This window comes from Alnus glutinosa, chromosome 1 (genome assembly GCF_958979055.1).
Source record: "Alnus glutinosa chromosome 1, dhAlnGlut1.1, whole genome shotgun sequence".
Taxonomy (NCBI): Eukaryota; Viridiplantae; Streptophyta; class Magnoliopsida; order Fagales; family Betulaceae; genus Alnus; species Alnus glutinosa.
In genome coordinates this window covers 31,999,235-32,018,992 of record NC_084886.1, presented here as the reverse complement: position 1 = coordinate 32,018,992, position 19,758 = coordinate 31,999,235, and the positions used below count along the sequence as shown (strand labels likewise).

The window sequence follows — 19,758 nt, the reverse complement described above, 5'->3', positions numbered from 1 at the left end:
AGGTTAAGAACTTATGCGGCTCAAAAAATGAGGAAGGAGTTAGGGTTTTTTTTAGGTCTTGTAAGGGTGCGGTGTAGTGCGGGGTGGGAATCCAATGGATTAAAATTCATAAACCTGCAACCCGCCCCACCCAGCACAATTTTACAAAAAACCAAATGTTGGCCGCAATTTTAAACGCAAGAACCAGCCTGCACGCGGGTCGGGGTGATTTTCACAGTTTTTGCCCACCCCTAATTGCAAAGGATAAGGTTACGTTGCTTAAGATTGACGCGTATTCTCGTTCTTACTTGGCAACCTATTTTCTCTTTTTTCCTCGCGGTACTTGATATCTACATGAAACTTCCCGTTTTGATATTTTTTGTGCGTAGTGCGATGTGATAGAAACAAAATAAAAATTTCTTTTGCTCGTTATTCCATAAAACATGAAATGTGGTGTCTTGCAAAAATTGAGAGGTGGCCAAGTGATGTGAATTGTGGTGTCCAGAAAGAAAATAGAAAATAGAAAATAGAAAAAAGAAAAAAGAAAAAGAAAGTATATATATATACATATAGGTGGCTTAAATTAATTTTTTTAATAAAATGAGTAACGGTTACATGGAAATATCTTATTAAAATTAGATTGGAATATAATAATAGTATTATTATGTCTTGGTTGGCGATTTGTATTTGAAACTACACTTATCATTTATCATTTATCATTTATCGACCTTCACTATTCGGTCATCACCCTGCTTTGTCTTGCACTGTCCAAAATCAAAACCGCTGCTTCTCTTCCTGCTTTAACTTTCAGGCCCAAATTGAGAGTCGGCAGCGCTAAAACTTGTTCCAAACTATGACCATTTCCATGGAGCTTCCTGTGTTCACTAGTTTCCAATCGGTGTTTCGGGCCTGCTTGTGCTCTCATTCTTCGAAGCGAATCTTCTACGGAGGCTTCACAAAATTTGGGGTAAGATTGAAGCTTAAAAGCACTTCAAAGCAGTTTCTTCGAATTACAGTGAGTTCGGACAGAGACTATTCATCGAATGGATTTGATGAGGGCGAAGTGAATGACGAGGATATATGGGGAGACTCCGACTTTGTTGAGGTTATTGGCATTGGCAGTAGGAAGGACGCGGTTCTTGATTTCTGTTTGTGCTCGCCCTTCAAGTCGTCGTCGATGCGGTTTTGGTAAGCTGAAGAAACCTTTCTTTGTAGTTATGGTTTTAATTTGCTACGTTAGTTGCGAATTTTAGGGTGAATAGGGGATATGTAGTTGCTGAATGGGGAATTGGTTGTCAAAATGGCTGATATACATTTGTGATAATGTTTTGTTGCAATATTGCTGTATGGTTCTTGGTTATGTGATTGGGGTGAGCGCTATTGGTTGTTATGGTTTTAAATGCAATTCTTTGTTTACGAAGTGTCAATTGCAATTCCATAGGAATGTTGAGATGCATGGATTCCTGCACGTCAGCAATTCTTTTTGGGGGTAGTAATTGATAATTGGAAAATATTTCGTGGCTGAATGCAAGGAACAAGATAGAGTTTGATGTGGATGGTTGAACTATCTTATGTTGTAGCCTGTTTATTTCCATGTAAAAGTGAAGGAAGTTGTTTGGTAATGTAAAAAAAAGAAAGTTGACTTTTTTAGGAGAAAGTAGAAGAATGGGTTACCAAACATAGCCCCCCATATTTTTCGTAAAATGGCACTTTTTTTTTTTTTTTGGTGGCGCAAAACATTTTTCGCCCATAGCTCCTCTCTCATACCCTTTGTGAATACCCACACCATGACACACCCAAGACACTACTTTTTCTCTCATTGGCACTAACCCTTACTAGAGTCTAGGGTTGGCAATTTTTGTTATGACCTATGAACCCGAATTGCCACCCCTACTAGAGTCATCCCCGCCAATTAAGACTGACAATTTTTGACATGAGCCGCGGACTCGATACGAACATAACACAAAATTAATGGGATAGGATTGAGGGATCTAACCCATTTAATTAAATGAGTTGCGTTAAGGTTGACCTATATAATCATGTGGTTGACGAGGGGGTAGTGTTGAGTCATTTGCGTCTTTTTTCTCTTTATAATTTTGAGATTCTTTTGGGAGCTATACTACATAAAATGATATACTATAATAGTATATTAAGAGAATCCATTTGGAATGCCTTCTTCAGTTGATTTGGGTTATGCCTAGACAAGTAGTTCACTTGTATGTTTCTTGTTGGACTGCTAGCAGCTCTTGGAGTGCTGATGTGTGAAAGATGGTGCCTTCGTGTCTTTTGTGGTGTCTATGAAGGGAAAGGAACGACAAAAATTTTGAAGACCATGCGAGGACTTGATGGAACTTCAGTCTTTATTCTTCAATACTCTGTATCTTTGGATAGTTGTTTTAGTTTATCCTTTTATAATCAATGATTTTCTTGTTCTTTTTGCTCATAGCTAGGTGTTTTCTCGTGTGTACTTCCTATGTACCTGGGGCACCTTACGCTTTTGATGATATTCCGATTACTTATAAAAAAAGTATATTAAGAGAAGATATAGACTATGATAATCAATTTCATTGTCTTGGCTGCGTCTTTTTTGTTTTATTGGGGAAATCTAGGTTTATATGCTTGCAATGTGCAATGAAATCGGGTATATTAAAAAATTATTTGGTGAAATGCTTGAGAAAAATGTGGTTTATTGGAATGAGATAATTATATGGGATGCTCAGTTGGGTGACGATGAGAAGGCTTTGAGAATATTTAAGCAAGTTTACTTTGAAAATTTTGATTTTCATGTTTCACATTTCCAATGCGAACCGAACGATGGAGGAAAACATTTTCAGGATGATAGCCAAAATAATAGAAAATCAATAATTTTTTTTTTTCAACGGAAAACCTTTTACGCCAGAAAATGTTTTACATCGAAACAAATGGAGATATAGGACATTCCATCATACTGAGTCTCTTATTTTGATTTACATTGAAAGCATGACAATCCATGGTAGATATATTTGGAGAAATATTTCTTCTTAGGTGTTTCCTTTGTATATTCCTAGTGTACTAAGGGGCGCCCTACGCTTTTTTAATGAGATTGGACTATTACTTATATAAAAAAAAAGATATTTGGAGAAATAGGACATGATAATAAATAAATTCTTAGTTTTAAAAAAATATAAATGAATATAAATTGATTCTTCTAATTGAGCAAAAATATCAGTTTGTCGTTGTGGTTCATGCACTAATAGTGGTATGGCAATCATAGAGTGAAAAGTTTTCTTGCTTGTGCCAAATGTGGAGCATCTCTTTGTGAAAGAAATTCATGTTGGTTTGAAGCCATTGAACTACTTGTGCCTTGGCTTGTAACATCCCCTTTCTGTAGGAAGACGATAGTATGCATCACTCGAATAAGAAATATAAAGATACAAGAATTCCATAAACTGAAAATTAAATTAAAATAAACGTCTCATAACGATTAAAACTTAAACCATCATATTACTGTTATTACAACTCATCCCATTAAAACTTAACCTCCAAACCCTTAGTCTTAACGTAGAAAGCCTGCTGGAACAAAACAAACTAATGTGCGTCATGCACTTATTTAATCCGCTTCTAGGTGAAGGCTTCCGATTCTAGTTTCCTTGGTCTGTAGAACCATCCATGACATCATTTGGGTTGCTTTAAAACATAAAAACAAAGGGTGAGTTGAATACTCAGTAAATAGATTCATCATACAATAAATGAAATTGGAAACAATTTTCATCTTCAAAACATTCAACAAGTACAAGTAAAACATTCACACATATCATAAACATTCTCTTTCCTTTAATCTTTGGCCGACACAAAATTACTCCTTGTGTGTAAAGGTTGGCGATCACATGGATCCTAACTCCGCTCCCATGGCCACAGGTGGAGCTGCGTCTAGGATACCGGCATCACTTGATAAATGATGGTACACTCAAGTGAGCCATTCCCGATGGACCATACAAGATGGCTGCCCACGCCCATAGACTTCTTTACCATTGCATATCATTTCATGTGGCCAAGAAAACAATTTTAAATGTTTCATTCATTCATACAATCATTTTTTTTTTCTCTTGCCAATTACTTTTCATCACGTGTCATAACTTATTCGTAAAATAGCAGAAGCATGTGCATAAAATCATTTACATTTGAACCCTATTTCAAACATACAGTTTTGGATGCATAAGAGGGGCTACTAAATAAAGGCTAACATTATATCACATACTTTGAAAACAATTTTAAGACAACATGGCATTGACATTTTGAAGAAAGCAAAGGTACGATCATATCTACTTACCTCGTTCCTAAGCTTTAAGAATTCAGCACACCTCACTTAGCAACCTAAGCAAACATTCACAACATAAGCAATCTCACTTACCTCGTTTCATTTTGATTGATGGCACACTTTCTTCTAACCGGGTGGAGATAAGCAAGCACATTGTCCAAATTTATAAAGAGTTGTATACCAAGCGATTCAGCTAGTGGCCTTTGTTGGATGGCCTTTCCTTTAATTCTATTGGGGAGGCTGAGTCTATTTGTTTGGAGAGAGGATTTGAGGAAAGGGAGGTGTTGGAGGTAGTGAAAGCAATGAATGGTTACAAGGCGCTGGGCCCTGATGGTTTCTCTATGGCATTCTTCCAAGCTTGCTAGGATTTGTTAAAAGAAGACATTATGAAGGTCTTTCGTGACTTCCATACTAGTGGTAAGTTCTAAAGGAGCCTTATGCTACATTCATTGCCTTCATTCTGAAGATTCTTGGGGCTGTTGATCTCAAGACTTTTGCCCAATTAGCCTTATGAGTGGCATTTACAAAATTAATGCTAAGATTTTGGCAAATAGGTTAAAGATGGTGTTGGAGAAGATTATCTCTAAGTCGCATAAAGCCTTCATCCGAGGTAGGCAGATCCTAGATCCTGTTTTCTTATTGCCAATGAATGCCTTGATAGTATAATAAGATCTGGAGAGCGGGGTATACTCTGCAAGTTGGACTTAAAAAAAGCCTAGGATCATGTTAATTTGGATTTTTTGATGTACATGCTGAGGAGCAGAGGAGGTGTGGTTTTGGGGGGAAGTAGTGCTCCTGGATAGCTCATTGTATTCCCACAATGCGGTTCTCAGTTTTGGTGAACGGCACTCCTACTGGTTTTTTGGTAGCTCCCGCGGCTTGAAACAAGGGGACCCTTTGTCCCTATGTTGTTAGTCATTGTGATGGAAGCGTTGGGTAGGATAATTTTTGCTGTAGTGAGTGGGGGACTATTATTTGGCTTCTCTCTAAGGACATGGATTAATATTTCTCATATTCTATTTGCGGATGATACTTTAATTTTCAGTAGGGCTGACCTAGATCATCTACGACATGTGCAGTGCTTTTTTATTTTTATTTTTAATGTTTTGAAGTTGTCTCGGGCTTGAAGGTTTACTTGGCTAAGTCAGTTTTGGTTCCTATGGGCGACATTGTTGATGTGGATGGGTTGGCAGGTATTATGTGTTGTGGGGTCTCCCCTCTGCCTCTGAAATATCTTGGTCTTCCATTGGTAGCCTTTTATAAGGCCAAGTCTAATTGGAACAACATTATGAAAGAATAGAGTGTCGCTTGGCTAGTTAGAAAAATAATGTATTTGTCTAAGGATGATAGGGTTACCCTTATAGTACACTTTCCAATTTGCCTATGTATTTTATGTCCCTCTTTCCTTTCATCTTCCCGCGAGTGTTACAAACCGAATAGAAAAGCTTCAACGGGGATTTGCTTTGGGGGTGGGTTAGGTGACGGGTTCAAATGTCACTTAATAAGATGGTCCAAAATTTGTTCTCCGATCTTTGAAGGAGGGTTAGGGGTCTCAAAGCTTCCATAGACTCAGCAAAGAGATTCTCGTACATATTCCTTTTTTTTTTTTTTTTTTTTCTAGCTTCCCTAGCCTTCCGGTAGTATTTTGAGAAGAGGAACACAACCTCTTGCCCAACTCTGCCGCCCCTGAAAAAGTAGTGAGGCAAGGCTGAGGAGCTTGCAGAGACAGCATGTCGGAGGAGTTAAAAACCGAGCAAGCACCAGCCAAAGAAGAGGCACCCACAACAACATTACTTACCGGCTCTGGAGACACTGCCTCTGGTGACCGTTGGGGGGGGGGGGGGGGTGGGGAAATCTAGCATCAATAGAACTCACCACCGAAGCCGTCGACCCTAACTGTGGAAGAGTAGAATCCCTGGAGACGGCTAGGAAAGCCCCCGATGAAGTCTCAGGCAGGGCAGGACCGGAATTGAGTTCTGAACCAGCAGAAAAACCCAAAGACCCAGGAACCCAATCTGAACAGAGTGAACGGAGAGACCTCACATCTGTTAATGTAGGGTTATTTTGGATACAAGCTAGTAGTAGAAACTATTCAGGTTTCCTTGTAAAATAAAACCTTTTTTTTTTTATTTTTGAAATTAGTTCGGAAACTACTCCAACTAGTGACTAGTTGGCATAGAATTAGGGCTGCTTTTTTTTTTTTTGATAAGTAAGAAAAGTTTTATTAAAAAGCGTAAAGCGCCCTTAAGTACATCGGTGGTATACACAGAAGCAACCAAAAGCTAGCCAAAAGAGCCAAAAAAAACCAAAAAAAAAAACCCAAAGGAGCCCAAACAAACACAACAAACAAACCCTACAAACCGAACAACCCATGACCACAAAACCCACCAAAGAGAACACAACCCTACGTCAAGGGAGCCTTTCCTTTTCGACGTCTTGAGGGAGCGCTCACATCTCCATACTTAACGGAGCTTTTCAAATTCAAAAGCTCCCTCTTGCCTTTGGTCTTTTTGCGAGCTACCAATTGATCTCAATAAAAATCCTCTATAATAGCATCGAGAATAGCCAACGACTCCACCTCAAGACCATCATCCATCTCCCAATCCAAAGGCACCCTATCCCAAAACTCTTCATCCTGCTCCCACACCACGACCTCCCAGAAGGATTGCTCGCTTCCTTATTCTCATTGCTCGTCGTACCTGCAGAAGACTTCAAAGGGGGCGCTTTAGAATCTTCCTTAGAATTAGGCTCTGCAACCGAAGCCTTATTACATAAGCCGCCAGACTTCTTCGAAGCTTCCATGTAATCTGCAAGTAGCCCATCATTGCACTTCACTTGACCTTCCCTGAGATCCCTAGCCTTCCGGTAGTAACACTGGAAGGGCTTAGAAGGCGGCAACACAAGGAGAGAAGAGGGACGAACCCAGAGCTAGAAGGCGTGTCTTCTTCTCGTTTGAATTTGAATTTGTATGGGTGGATCCGCAAACTCGTCAGCTCTAACTGGGCTTTGGGCTGGGTTATTCGGTAGCTTCTGGGCCGTACTGCTGGGTTTGGTTTGTGCCCTAACTGCAGGGGGTTTCGTTTGGGTCGGCTTTTGTCGAATCCCATTCTGGGACCCAAACTCAGAGTCCCTTTTCAGTCGATTGCCTCTGAGGATGCGGGTCTGGTGTCGATGACCGATCTTGGGCGATCTTCTCAGCAGGAGTTCTCGTTGCCTAAAACTTTTGGCTTGGTTTCGAGCTTGTATTCTTCCGGGAGTGGGTCTAGTAGTTTGCAGGTTCCGGGCCGACAGGGACAAAACGGCACGTCGACTGCTGATCTTGGGTGTCTTCTCAGTCGGAGCTCTCATCGCCGTCAGCTTGTGGGTTGGTTCTGAGCTTGTCTCCTGTTCTGGTTCCTGCTCCGGCCCCTCTGCCTAGTTGCTCCAATCCTATCGCTTTATCTTAGGAGGCCACTGTCGAGCTGTCCCTTCCTTTCTCCTTCCCTCCTTTGCTGGTTACACAGACGTTTCAAGCGATTCCCCTTGTTGGGTCTGGTTTTTTCGGTGGACATGGTCTTGATGCTGCCACCGTGCCTTGCAGCTCTGGGTTCGTCCCTCCTCCTGTCAACTGCACGTCACGTCACTTAGGTCTTGTTTTAACAAAGAAAACTTTCCTTTTTGGAGAAAAATAAAGCTGACCAGATTCTTTTAAGTTTTAGACTTAACTTTTATTGACATTTTTAGTCAAGTCTTTTTCAGCCCTCTAACATACCCCCTATTAAACCCACAAAATTAAAAGAAATAATAAAACAAATAGCTACCACACAACAAATTTAAAAAAATTAAAACAGCCAACAACATCATAAAATTACCCTAGGGGGGATCTATTCCTAGCACATTTCTAGGGTGTTACATGGCTGAAGGATGTATTCCCTAATTTCTTTTTGTGTGCATGTCTTTCTCTTCTAGCTTGCATTCCTTCACCTATTTTTTCTCTTGAATGATGTAAACATTAGGATCTAGTTTTATTTCCTCTTACTTTTTCTTCTCCATTTCTTTTTGGGGTTCTCCACCTACATGGTTTGCATCCCTTTGTGCTTTTAGTAAATTTTTATAACATAGAGAAGTAGACATTTGGTAAAATTATCTTTTATGATATTTTTGAAATGTGCTAGGATCAGTCAATTATCCCAGAACAATCATTCTTGATCTTTTCTATGTGAGATAGCCATCTTGATCAACTTTTTGCAGGAGTATTCTCATGAAAGATTCAATGAAGGGGCAATTACAACAAAAGTTCCTCGAAAAAGGTTAGTTCTTTCTTCAAGTTATACTTAAATCTTAAGAGTTCTATCATACCTTTTCCTTTTCAATAACATTTTAGAGTTTCAGCCACTTTGGGATGTCTCACTTCGCACTCAGATTTTTATTTAAGTTTTTATTTTATTTTATTTTTATTGTTAAGTTACCCATGTACCCACCTTGCACCTGCAACCTCTCCATCAATCCGTTAAATCAACAATTGGCCCAAACATCTAAACTAATGGGAAAGAGTGAGTTTAATAATTTAGTTAATATTTTAATAATTCTTTTCACATGTGGGCCTCGATTCTCCCTCAATAAGTGGGGCTTAATATGTAGGATTTTAATTTTTTTAAATGGAAGATGCTGTAGAGTCAGAATTTGAAGATAGGATCTCTACAATGAAGCCGTATTAAATCAACAATTTTCTTAAAAGCTTAAGCTTAATGGAAAATGGTGAGTTCGATCATTTAGTTAATGAAAAATTGCTTGTTTTTTATTTTTTTATTTTTATTTTTATAAGTAATCAAACTTCATTAAAATGCAAAAGAGTGCAACCAAGGACAGAGGAAGCATACAAGAGATTCACCTAATAAGAAAAAGAAAAAAGATCAAGAAAATTATGAAATCATACTTTTATTAGGGCTGCACATGATTGGGAATTTGAATCTTTTAATTTGTTCTTTAGTTATTCATCGAAGACGCATCTGGGGGAAGTTGACAACTTGTTGGGGACTCCCTCTAGCAGCCAAAAGTTTAAAGTGAAGAATTATTATACTTTGTTACAGTTAGGTGAGCACAGTTCTTTCCTTTGGATAAGTGTTTGAAAGGTCAAGGCACCTCCTTGCATTGCTTTCTTCTTATGGACAGCAACGCTTGATAGAATTCTCATGGTGGATACTCTTAGAAAAAGGGGCTTCTCTTTAGCTAATTGGTGTTGACTGTGTAAACAGAATGAGGAAACGACTAATCACCTTCTCATCCACTGCGAGTATACTTCGGCTCTCTGGCAATTGATTCTTAATCTTTTTGGAGTCTCGTGGGATATGCCTAGCAACATCCAAGAACTTTTTCATTGATGGATAATACAAGAGAGGGGACATCCCAAAGAGGCTATCTGAAAAGTTATTCCTGCCCTCTTAATGTGGAGCATTTGGAGAGAAATGAATCATCGTATTTTCGAGGATAATGAGACAAACGTACTCTTTCTAATTTTTTTTTTTAGAGATCTCTCTTGGGTTGGGTTCTTGTTAATGTTCCTAGCGTTGTTGCTACAAATTTGGTTGATTTGATTAGCTTTTTACATTGTAGTAGCTTATAGAGTTGAGTCCCTATCATACACTTTTCGTGTACGAGGGTTTAACCCTTTTTTTCTCAAGAAGATTTGAATTATTCATAAAAAAGGGGTTAGTTATCTTTTTCCCTATCAACTGCCGGCCATTATCAATATGCCAATATGAACTAACACCTCAACCAAAAGAGAGCATTGAACTATCATTTACATACCAAAACCTCCATTCCGTTAGAGAATCTTTTTTTTTTTTTTTGATAAGTAATTGCAATTATATAAAAAGCGCAGAGGGGCGCAGCCCTTATACACGGGAAGTATATAAGAGAACCCCTAACAGGGACGAACAGAGAATAAATTTAAAAATTCTACATAAGTAAAAGAACTCAAACTATGATGGGGCGCTATCCAAAAATATAAAGTATTGAGCAACCGCTTCCGAAGCTCCACCATGGATGTCTCTACATCTTCAAACAGCCTAGCATTCCGCTCCCTCCAGATACACCACAGCAAGCATAAAGGAGCTAACCGCCAAGCCTCAATAGCAAGACCACCCCCAAGCGCCGCCCCCCAACTATTCAGCAACTCCAACACCGTACGTGGCATAACCCACTCGACCCCAAATAAAGTAAGGACAAAGCTCCAAAGAGCCTGGGCTACCTCGCAGTGAAGCAACAAGTGATCAATAGACTCCCCACTCTTCTTACATAAACAACACCACTCAATTACTATCACCTTCCTCTTACGCAAGTTATCATGCGTCAAAATTTTGCCCAAAGCAGCTGACCAAACGAAGAAGGCCACCCTAGTTGGAGCCTTAACACGCCAAATATTCTTCCAAGGAAAACACGGGACAACAGGGCCACCTTTCCTAATAAGCTCTTTGTAGAAGGATCTCACCTCAAATAGACCTTTTCTAGAGGGATTCCACACTAACCTGTCACCCTCCCCATGTCGAGCCGAACTGGAGTATAGACGATCGAAGAAAGAAATGACCATATCCAACTCCCAATCCTGAATATGTCACGTGAATAGAACATTCCACTGAATAACACCATTATGAACCACCAAATTATCTTCTACCGTCGCGTCTTTATTCCTTGCTATACTAAAAAGAGTTGGAAAGCATTGCTCCAAGGATCTATCCCCACACCACCAATCTTGCCAAAAGCTAATATTTGATCCATTCCCCAGTTCAAACCGAACAAAATTACGAAATTCCTCCCACCCCCTCCTAATATGCTTCCATACACCTACTCCAAATGAACCCGAAGCCTCTTTTGAACACCACCCCCCCTTTAAACTCTCAAACTTGGCATCAATCACCAAACGCCATAAAGCCTCTCTCTCCCTACCATATCTCCACAGCCACTTACCCAAGAGAGCTCGATTGAGCTGGATGAAATTGTGAACTCCCAACCCACCTGTAGGCAAAGGTGTGCAAATCTTGTTCCAATTAACTAGATGAAATTTGGTCTCGTCACCAATGCCACCCCAAAGAAAATCCTTTCGAATTTTATCAAGACAATTAGCCACCCTCATTGGAATAGGAAACAATGATAAATAATAAATGGGGATGTTGGAGAGCGTACTATTAATAAGAGTCAACCGAGCACCCTTCGACAAGTACATCCGCTTCCAACCCGCCAACCTCCTTTCCATTTTTTCAATAACACCATTCCAAATAGAGGTGGACTTGTAAGAAGCACCCAACGGCAAACCCAAATAAGTCATAGGCAAAGAAGCAACCCTACATCCAAGAAGATTAGCCAGCCTTTCGACATCCTCTACTCCACCAATAGGGACGATTTCTGATTTTTCTAAATTAATTCTCAAGCCAGAAACTGCCTCAAAGCATAAGATGGAATATTCGATTTTTCTTATTTCACAGATTCACCCATTTGAAGGTTTTCACTTTTTCAGTCACTAGTCTGTTTGCCTGTGATAGAGTGATCATTTCTTGTGGTTGTGTAATATGTTATTTCAATTTTAGTGACAACTTGATTTTAGAGTTACCTTATGGGTGTTATATAAAACATAATGGAATGAATATTTATCCAACAAATCTCTCCCTCTCTCTCTCTCTCTCTTTCTCTCTCTCTCTCTCTTCTCTGTTAGCTTTAGAATCCTTAGATTTGTCTCTCGATGGTGAGATCTTTGTGCTGGTGGTCTGTCGAAGCTAAGGAATTCGCTTTGTTAGTGGTTGGGGGCTTCACAGGCATTAGAATATAAGAGAAACATCAAGGAGTGACGAGGTCCATCCTTTTAGACAAAGACGAAGCTACATGGTTGCTCGAGTTTTTCGAGGATTTGGTAACAGTTCAAGACCGTATAGTGTTCTGGAACCAATCCATTTCCGGTTTCCCTCGGATTCTTGCGCAACAATGCTCTAATAGGCACAGGTTTTTTCTTATCATAGAAGAATATGAGGGAAGGAGAAGAAGTGGTTCTGTCTTGGTGCCAAAAGGGAGAATTGGTGAAGGTTGGGAGCACTTTGGGGCGGAGCTTCATTTAGCTTTCAATCGTCTTCTTGCTGGACCTTCAAGCTATTTGAAGCAGCCACGTTTGACAGATGATACACAATCCAAGCCTAAACCCGAGTTGAAGAGGAGTTTTGCTGAGGTTCTGAGGTCCTCTTCACCGAAGGTAGAAGAAACTTTCGGTCCTTCCAACCGCCCTCTTGCTAGGGTCCCAAGAGGGCTCACTGATCCTATGGTTGCCGGGGTTACGTCCTCATCTTCTGCTATAGAGAAAGACATCTAGGCGAAGTCTCGGGCAAAGGGACTTTGTGTTCCGGCAAAAGCAACGGCAAAGTCTGATACGGCGAAGACTGCTACATTGGTGTAGGATTTTTCGGCAAAGGCTTTTCTGTCGAAGACAGTTTCGGCGTCTCTCTTTGCTTCGCCGGGAAGAGTGTCCAGTTCTAGTCTAAGGGGTAGGACGGCTGGTTCAAGCTCCCATACGTTAACCTCTGCAACACGCAAGTCACATTTCGGTGAAAGCCTCGATCTTCGTAGCTTCAGGAAGACGTTGGAGAGACTGCATGCGGAAATTGGGCATTGTCTATCGGATTTGTACCTGCTGGAAGATGGTCTGTTGGGTAACGGACCTAAGTCTCCTGGTTCTAGCTCCTTACCCAAGACCCAACCTGATTCACTGGGCTCTAGAGTTCCCCGGCCCATTTCCAAAAAGCACTCAGGACCTTTGTTAGCCTAAGATCCTTCAGAGCCAGCCCTAGTCCCAAAAGACTCAAAAGGTAAAGCCCCTTTGTTTAGCCCCTGCAAGAGACCCAAGCTTTTTGTCGAGGCCAAGGCTAGCTCTGGTTCCAGCCCCTTTGCGATTTGCCCGTCCTCGTTGGACGCCGGTGCTTCTACTTCCGTTGTGCGGGCGGAGACTAAAAGGCTGGGTTCTGGCGCTTCAACTTCTGCGGCCAAACCAGGTTTTTTGGGCCGGGTCTATCAGCGTCGCAACGTAGCATACCCACAATCTATGGTGGTTTGGAGAGTAAAGCAGAGGCAAACTAAGCTTGATGCGGGTGCTAGTCGGAGCTGTCCTATGATTTCGGTGTCTGAGGTTGAGTCTTGCGGAGGGGGAGGAGAACCAAAGGCCATGATGTTTGCTTTGAGATAGCCGGAGGTATTGTCGGTTATTTCATGTGGGTTGGTCTTAGATTACTATCGCCAGTCTGGGTTTGGCTCACCTGAAGTTGGAGAGAGCACTAAGTTGGTGGAGTTCAGTTCTGTTGTTGAAAAGAGATCTTCAATGATTTTATCAGAAGCTGGTAGAGGTCTTTTGATGGCTCCTCAGTCCTCCAGCTTGTCGTTGTACCTTGTGTTTACAGAGCTAGTGGATTAGAGGCAAGAAGAATCCAATCTTGAGCTTGTGGTCTGTCGGTCAGAAGAGGATAAAGTGGGTGGCTATGCAATAGAAGATTTTCCAGTGGAAAAACAAGTGGAGAGTTATGAACCGATGGTATTAACACTGCTCGCAGTGGAAGGAAGAGATGGGCAGAGGGTGTCTCCTAGATGGGTGGTGGAAAGAGTCAAGAATTTTTATCAAATTATAGGATTATCTTGTGAAGGTTTTGAGGATAAATTGCTTGCAATATTTGAGGAGATTTGAAGCTACCAGAGACCGTTCTTTGGAAGGTTCCAAGACTAAGCATCCATCTTCTCAAGGGGTGAAAGGGCAGTGGGAGTTAAATAGGCTGGCGTGGTCCATTGACTATGAGAAGAAAGGGGTACAATCTGTTAGAGAACGACAGAGGGAAAGAGGCCTATCTCGCTCTTATGAAGCCTAAAATACTACTGTGAAACGTTAGAGGGCTTAATGCGATTGAGAAAAGATTAGAGATTACAAGGCTTCTTAAGGAGTGGAAAGCGGATATTGTTTGCTTGGTGGAAACAAAGATGACAGTTATTTCAAGGGAGGTGCTATATGGGAGCGAATGGAGCGTTGGGTGGGGTTTTGTTAATGTGGGATAGAAGGGTGGTGGAGAAAGTGGAGGATTGTGTTGGTAGATATACCGTTGCTTGTTTTTTGTGTAACACTGATGATAATGCAATATGGGCGTTTGGGGGGTTTTATGGCCCGAATGATGACAGGGATAGGAGGGATTTGTGGGTTGAGTTAGCTGAATTGATGAGTTGGTGGGAGATGCCTTGGTGTATTGGGGGAGATTTTAATGTGGTTCGTTTTCCTAGTGAAAGGTCTAGTGGTGCCGGCTTCTCCGCAGCTATGGAAGAATTTTCAGACTTCATCTTCACGCAAAATTTGGTGGATCTACCACTTGAAGATGGCCAGTTTACTTGGTCTAATAATTAGGAAGATCAAATATGGTCTAGAATTGATAGGTTCTTAGTTTCTCCAAAGTGGGTGGAAAGCTTTCCTGAAGTGACACAGGGGAGATTGCCAAGACTTCTTTCTGATCACTTTCCTTTGTTATTGGATTGTGGGCACCAAGAGGGGGAAACATGTATTTTAAATTTGAGAACATTTGGTTGAAATATGAGGGTTTTGTTGAGCAGGTTAAAAAGTGGTGGTTGTCTTATGAGTTTTCGGGTTTGCCAAGTTTCATTTTGGCTAATAAATTGAAGGCTTTGAAGACAGATTTGAAGAAATGGAATGAATAAGTGTTTGGTGATATAGGGAAGAAGAAGAAAGAATTATTGAAGGGTATTCGAGAGAAGGATTTAGTTGAAGAATGTCGTTGCCTAGAGGAGGATGAAAAGGTTCGAAAGGTTGATATGTCTAGAGAGTTGGAGAAGACTCTTCTTTTTGAGGAAATGAAGTGGAGTTAGAAATCTAGAGCTTTGTGGTTGAGGGAGGGGGACAAGAACACAATTTTTTCACAGGGTGACCAACTCACATCGTAAATTCAACCAAGTGGACTCTTTGACTATAAATGGTGCAATTTCCAGGAATTCTGTGGAGATTAAGGAGCATATAGTCCAATATTACAACAATCTGTACTTTGAGAATTGTTCTTGGTGGTCTAGGGTGGAGGGCCTATCTTTCTTATCCATTGATGCGGAGGAGAGCATTTGGCTAGAAAGAGCGTTTGAGGAGAAGGAGGTGTGGGATGTGATCAGGGATTTGAATGGAGATAAGGCGCCGGGTCCTGATGGCTTCACTATGGCTTTCTTTTAGAAGTGTTGGGATATTTTAAAAACTGACATTGTGGATGCTTTTGTAGAATTTCACACTTGAGGCAAGTTTGAGAAGAGCTTTAATGCTACTTTTGTCTCTCTGATTCCAAAGAAGACTGGTGCCATGGATGTGAGAGATTTTCGCCCTATTAGTTTTGTAGGGGGGATATACAAGATTATTTCCAAGGTCCTCGCGAACTGGTTTAAATCAGTTTTGGGCAAGATTATCTCCAACACTCAGAATGCGTTTATAGGTGGTTGACAAATCTTGGATTTAGTGCTTATTGCCAATGAATGTGTGGATAGTCAAATTCGATCAGGGGACCTTGGGCTGCTGTGTGAGTTGGATCTGGAGAAGGCATATGATCATGTAAATTGGGATTTCTTGCTATATTTGCTGCATTGTTGTGGTTTTGGGGAAAAATGGAGGGCTTGGATTCGTTTTTGTATTTCTACAATGAGATTTTCTATTCTTGTGAATGGAACCCTGTTGGGCTTCTTCAATAGCTCTAGTGGTTTGCGACAAGGAGATTCTCTTTCTCCTTTTTTGTTTGTGGTGGTTATGGAGGCTTTGAGCCCGATGCTGAGTGCCGCATTGGATCAAGGCAATTTGACTGGGTTTTCAGTGGGTTCTAGGGAGTCTGAAGCCTTAGTTGTGAACCATTTAATGTTTGCTGATGACACGTTGATTTTTTGTGGTGCGCAAGACGAACAAATTCGACATCTGAGGTGTATTTTCCTTTGCTTTGAGGCAGCTTAGGGTTTATGGATTAACTTAGGAGAATCAGAAATTGTTCCTATTGGTGTGGTAGAGGATGTCGAAGGGTTGGCTCATTTACTTGGATGTCAGGTCGCTTCTTTGCCTATGACATACTTGGGTTTGCCATTGGGTGCTTCTTACAAGTCCATGTCTATTTGGAATGGTGTTATTGAGAAATTGGAAAGGAGGTTGGCTGGATGGAAGCGTATGTATTTGTTAAGGGTGGGCGGCTGACTCTTCTTAAAAGTACGCTTTCCAACCTTCCTACTTATCTCTTGTCGTTGTTTCCTATTCCAGTGAGGGTGGCTAATCGTCTTGATAATATTCAAAAGGCTTTTCTTTGGCGTGGTATTGGGGATGAGGCCAAATTTCATTTAGTGAAATGGAATAGGATTTGTGTTCCATTGCATTCAGGTGGGTTGGGAGTTCATAATTTCATCCAGTTTAATCGAGCACTTCTGGGCAAATGGTTGTGGAGATATGGTAGGGAGAGAGAGGCTTTATGGCGATTGGTGATTGACGCAAAATTTGAGAGCCTTAAGGGTGGTTGGTGTTCAAAAGAGGTGTTGGGTTCCTTTGGAGTGGGTGTTTGGAAACATATTAGGAGGGGGTGGGAAAAGTTTTGTAATTTTGTTCGTTTTGAGGTGGGGGATGGGTCACATATTAGTTTCTGGCATGATTGGTGGTGTGGAGATAAATCTTTGAAGCAGTGCTTTCCAGTTCTATTTAGTATTGTGGGGAATAAAGATGCGACGGTGGTGGATAACTTGGTCGTTCATAATGGAGATATTCAATGGAATGTTCTTTTTATGAGGCAAATCCAGGATTGAGAGATGGAGATGATTCTTTCTTTTTTTGAGCGGCTTTACTCCTCTTTGGTTCGACATGGAGAGGGCAACAAGTTAGTTTGGAACCCCTCTAAAAGGGGTTTATTTGAGGTGAAATCCTATTATGAAGTGCTTATTAGCAAAAATGGCCCATCATTTCCGTGGAAGAGTATTTGGCGTGTTACGGCTCCGATAAGGGTGGCTTTCTTTTTATGGTCAACAGCTTTGGGTAAAATTTTAACACATGATAACTTGCGTAAGAGGAATGTTGTAGTGATTGAGTGGTGTTGTATGTGTAAGAAGAATGGGGAGTCTATGGATCATCTATTGCTTCACTGTGAAGTCGCCCGTGATCTTTGGAGTTACATTTTCAGTTTATTTGGGATAGAGTGGGTTATGCCACAAACAGTGTTGGAGTTGTTGACTAGTTGGGGCGTGTCGGTTGGGTATGGTCGTGCTAAAGAAGCTTGGCGGTTAGCTCCATTGTGCTTATTATGGTGTATTTGGCGGGAGCGGAATGCGCGACTCTTTGAAGATGTAGAGACATCTATGGTGAAACTATGGAAGCGCTTGCTTAATATGTTATATCTTTGGATAGCGTCCCATCATTGATTGAATAGTTTTTTTTTTTTTTTTTTTTTTTTTTTTTTTTTTTATGTAGAATTTTTAAATCTATTATCTTCTCGTCCCATTTAGGGGCTTTCTTGTATACTTCCTGTGTATAAGGGTTGTGCCCCTCTGCGCTTTCAATGAATTAAGTTGCAATTACTTATCAAAATTTTTTTTGTTTAAAGACAAAATACCCTCAAACAATAATTTAATTAAAAAAAAAGGAAAAAAAAAGAGGAAAAATAGACTAGTAGCCACCTGCCGGCCACCTTTGGGGGGTGGCTCACTGGCCACCCAGGCTTGGATTGGGCCACCCCCTCTGCCACCAGCAGCCACCCTCTCTTTTCCTTTTCCATTTTTTTTTAATTGCTTAATTTTAAGGTATTATATGTAAATTTGAAACTTGAGTTAGGGTATTTGAGTCTTTTTACGAATTTGACTGACAGAAGGGGGGTTTTGGTATGGAAATGGTAGTTCAATCCAACTGCATTGATTGACCTTCCCTTGCCTTTCGGTAGTATTTCTGCAATGACTTAGATATCGGCGGCATAGAAAAAGAAGTCTTCGGAGCTGGAGGAGCATCTAGTGACACCGAAGATAACATCTTTGGTGTCAGCAACGGGGGAAAGATGAGTCATGAAGATGCAGACAACTTGGCGGAATCAACCGCAGGATCAGAAACACACCCACCCCTAGAAGTCGACAGACCTAGATCCACCCCAGAAATAGATTGAAGTCGTCTTCGGCCGATGAGAACTCCCATGGGCAATCGTCGGACGTTGAAAAACTTCCCAAAAACGAGACCCACTTCAGGGTTCGACACACAACTTGTAACCTCAGAGACCTCCATCCTCTCTTTAATCGGCCCAAACGAAATCCTTTAATCTTATGGCCCAGACTGAACCCAACAAATGGACCTAACAACTTCCCAACAACCCGGCCCACAACTAAGTTGAACCTGACGAGTAACTTACTCCACGTACGCAAATTCAAATGCGAATTTGTCATCTTTGCAGAGCCTGCCGAGCCTCGAACAAAGAGACCAACTTCGAGATTCTTCTTACCCAACGGACGCATCAGCTTCTCCTTGACCATCGGATTAAGTGAAGGTATCTCCAACACAGAGCAATCCACCACCGATCTCACAACCTCACAGTTTATAGACCTCACCGCTGGAAGGATATCAATAGCACACTGCTCCGCCAATGGAGCCCACAACCTGGTATGACGTAATGGCTCCAACCGCACCACCTCCGCGAACGATGATGGAACACCACCCACGATGGGCATCACTGTCGCATCAGGGCACGAGTCCGACTTCACCACCTCCGCAAATGAAGGCTCTGTCCTATTCAAAACCATTCCCAGCCCTGGCCCCTCCTCCTTCCCACCCTTCTTCTCCGCCGAAAAGAAAGACCCACACCCACACCCCACCGTAGCAAAAAGGAGGTCTTTTGCCTTTCTTAGCTCACCGGCAAATTTGTGCCAGCCCCACCCTCCACGACCCTCAGGGATTAGTAGAATCTCTCTCCGTCTGCCCATCCCATAAGCTGCCGCCTCTAAAAACCGGCCATCTTTGTTCCCACCTCTACGTACGATTAGAACCTTTGTCCCTTCCCTGAAAGATTTGACAATTCTTTATCTCTAGGGAAACCCAAAAGAACCTCCATCGTTGACGCTAGCCAAACGGTGCATTGGTTGCTTAGGAGGACCTCACCGAAGAAGCCTTTCCTCTTTTCTTCCACCTGCAACACCGACGCCCCATCCAAGACCGAGAGCACAAAAGATTTCGACTCCACTAAGAACCTCCTTTCCATCTCAAGGCTCACCTGAAATCAGCTCTCCATGAGAAAAGAAGATCTAAGGAGGACCAACTCTCCACCGCTAGCGCAAAGAGTCTTGTTTCTATTGCACAAGTGATGTTTAAGAGAAATAATCGTCAACTTTTAAGAGAAATAATCTACAGGACGAGAAGTTCAAAGGGCTGTTCATGGACTCTGAACAGTAACAGTGCACAGAGAAAAGAGAAGCACACACTAAGGCTTACATGCCTCGATACTCAAAACACT

The 19,758-nt window shown here is 41.4% G+C and overlaps 1 protein-coding gene across 1 annotated transcript in view; it reads left to right on the top strand.

Moving 5' to 3' along the window:
- The first annotated feature begins 683 nt into the window (after positions 1 to 683).
- LOC133878530 (protein ACCUMULATION AND REPLICATION OF CHLOROPLASTS 3, chloroplastic) overlaps positions 684 to 19,758 on the top strand; it is an 88,403-nt gene continuing 69,328 nt past the window's right edge. The window contains exons 1-2 of the mRNA XM_062317092.1: positions 684 to 1,167; positions 8,507 to 8,565. Of these exons, the coding sequence (XP_062173076.1) occupies positions 833 to 1,167; positions 8,507 to 8,565 (394 nt within the window). The 5' untranslated portion in view covers positions 684 to 832. The remainder of the gene's footprint in view (positions 1,168 to 8,506; positions 8,566 to 19,758) is intronic.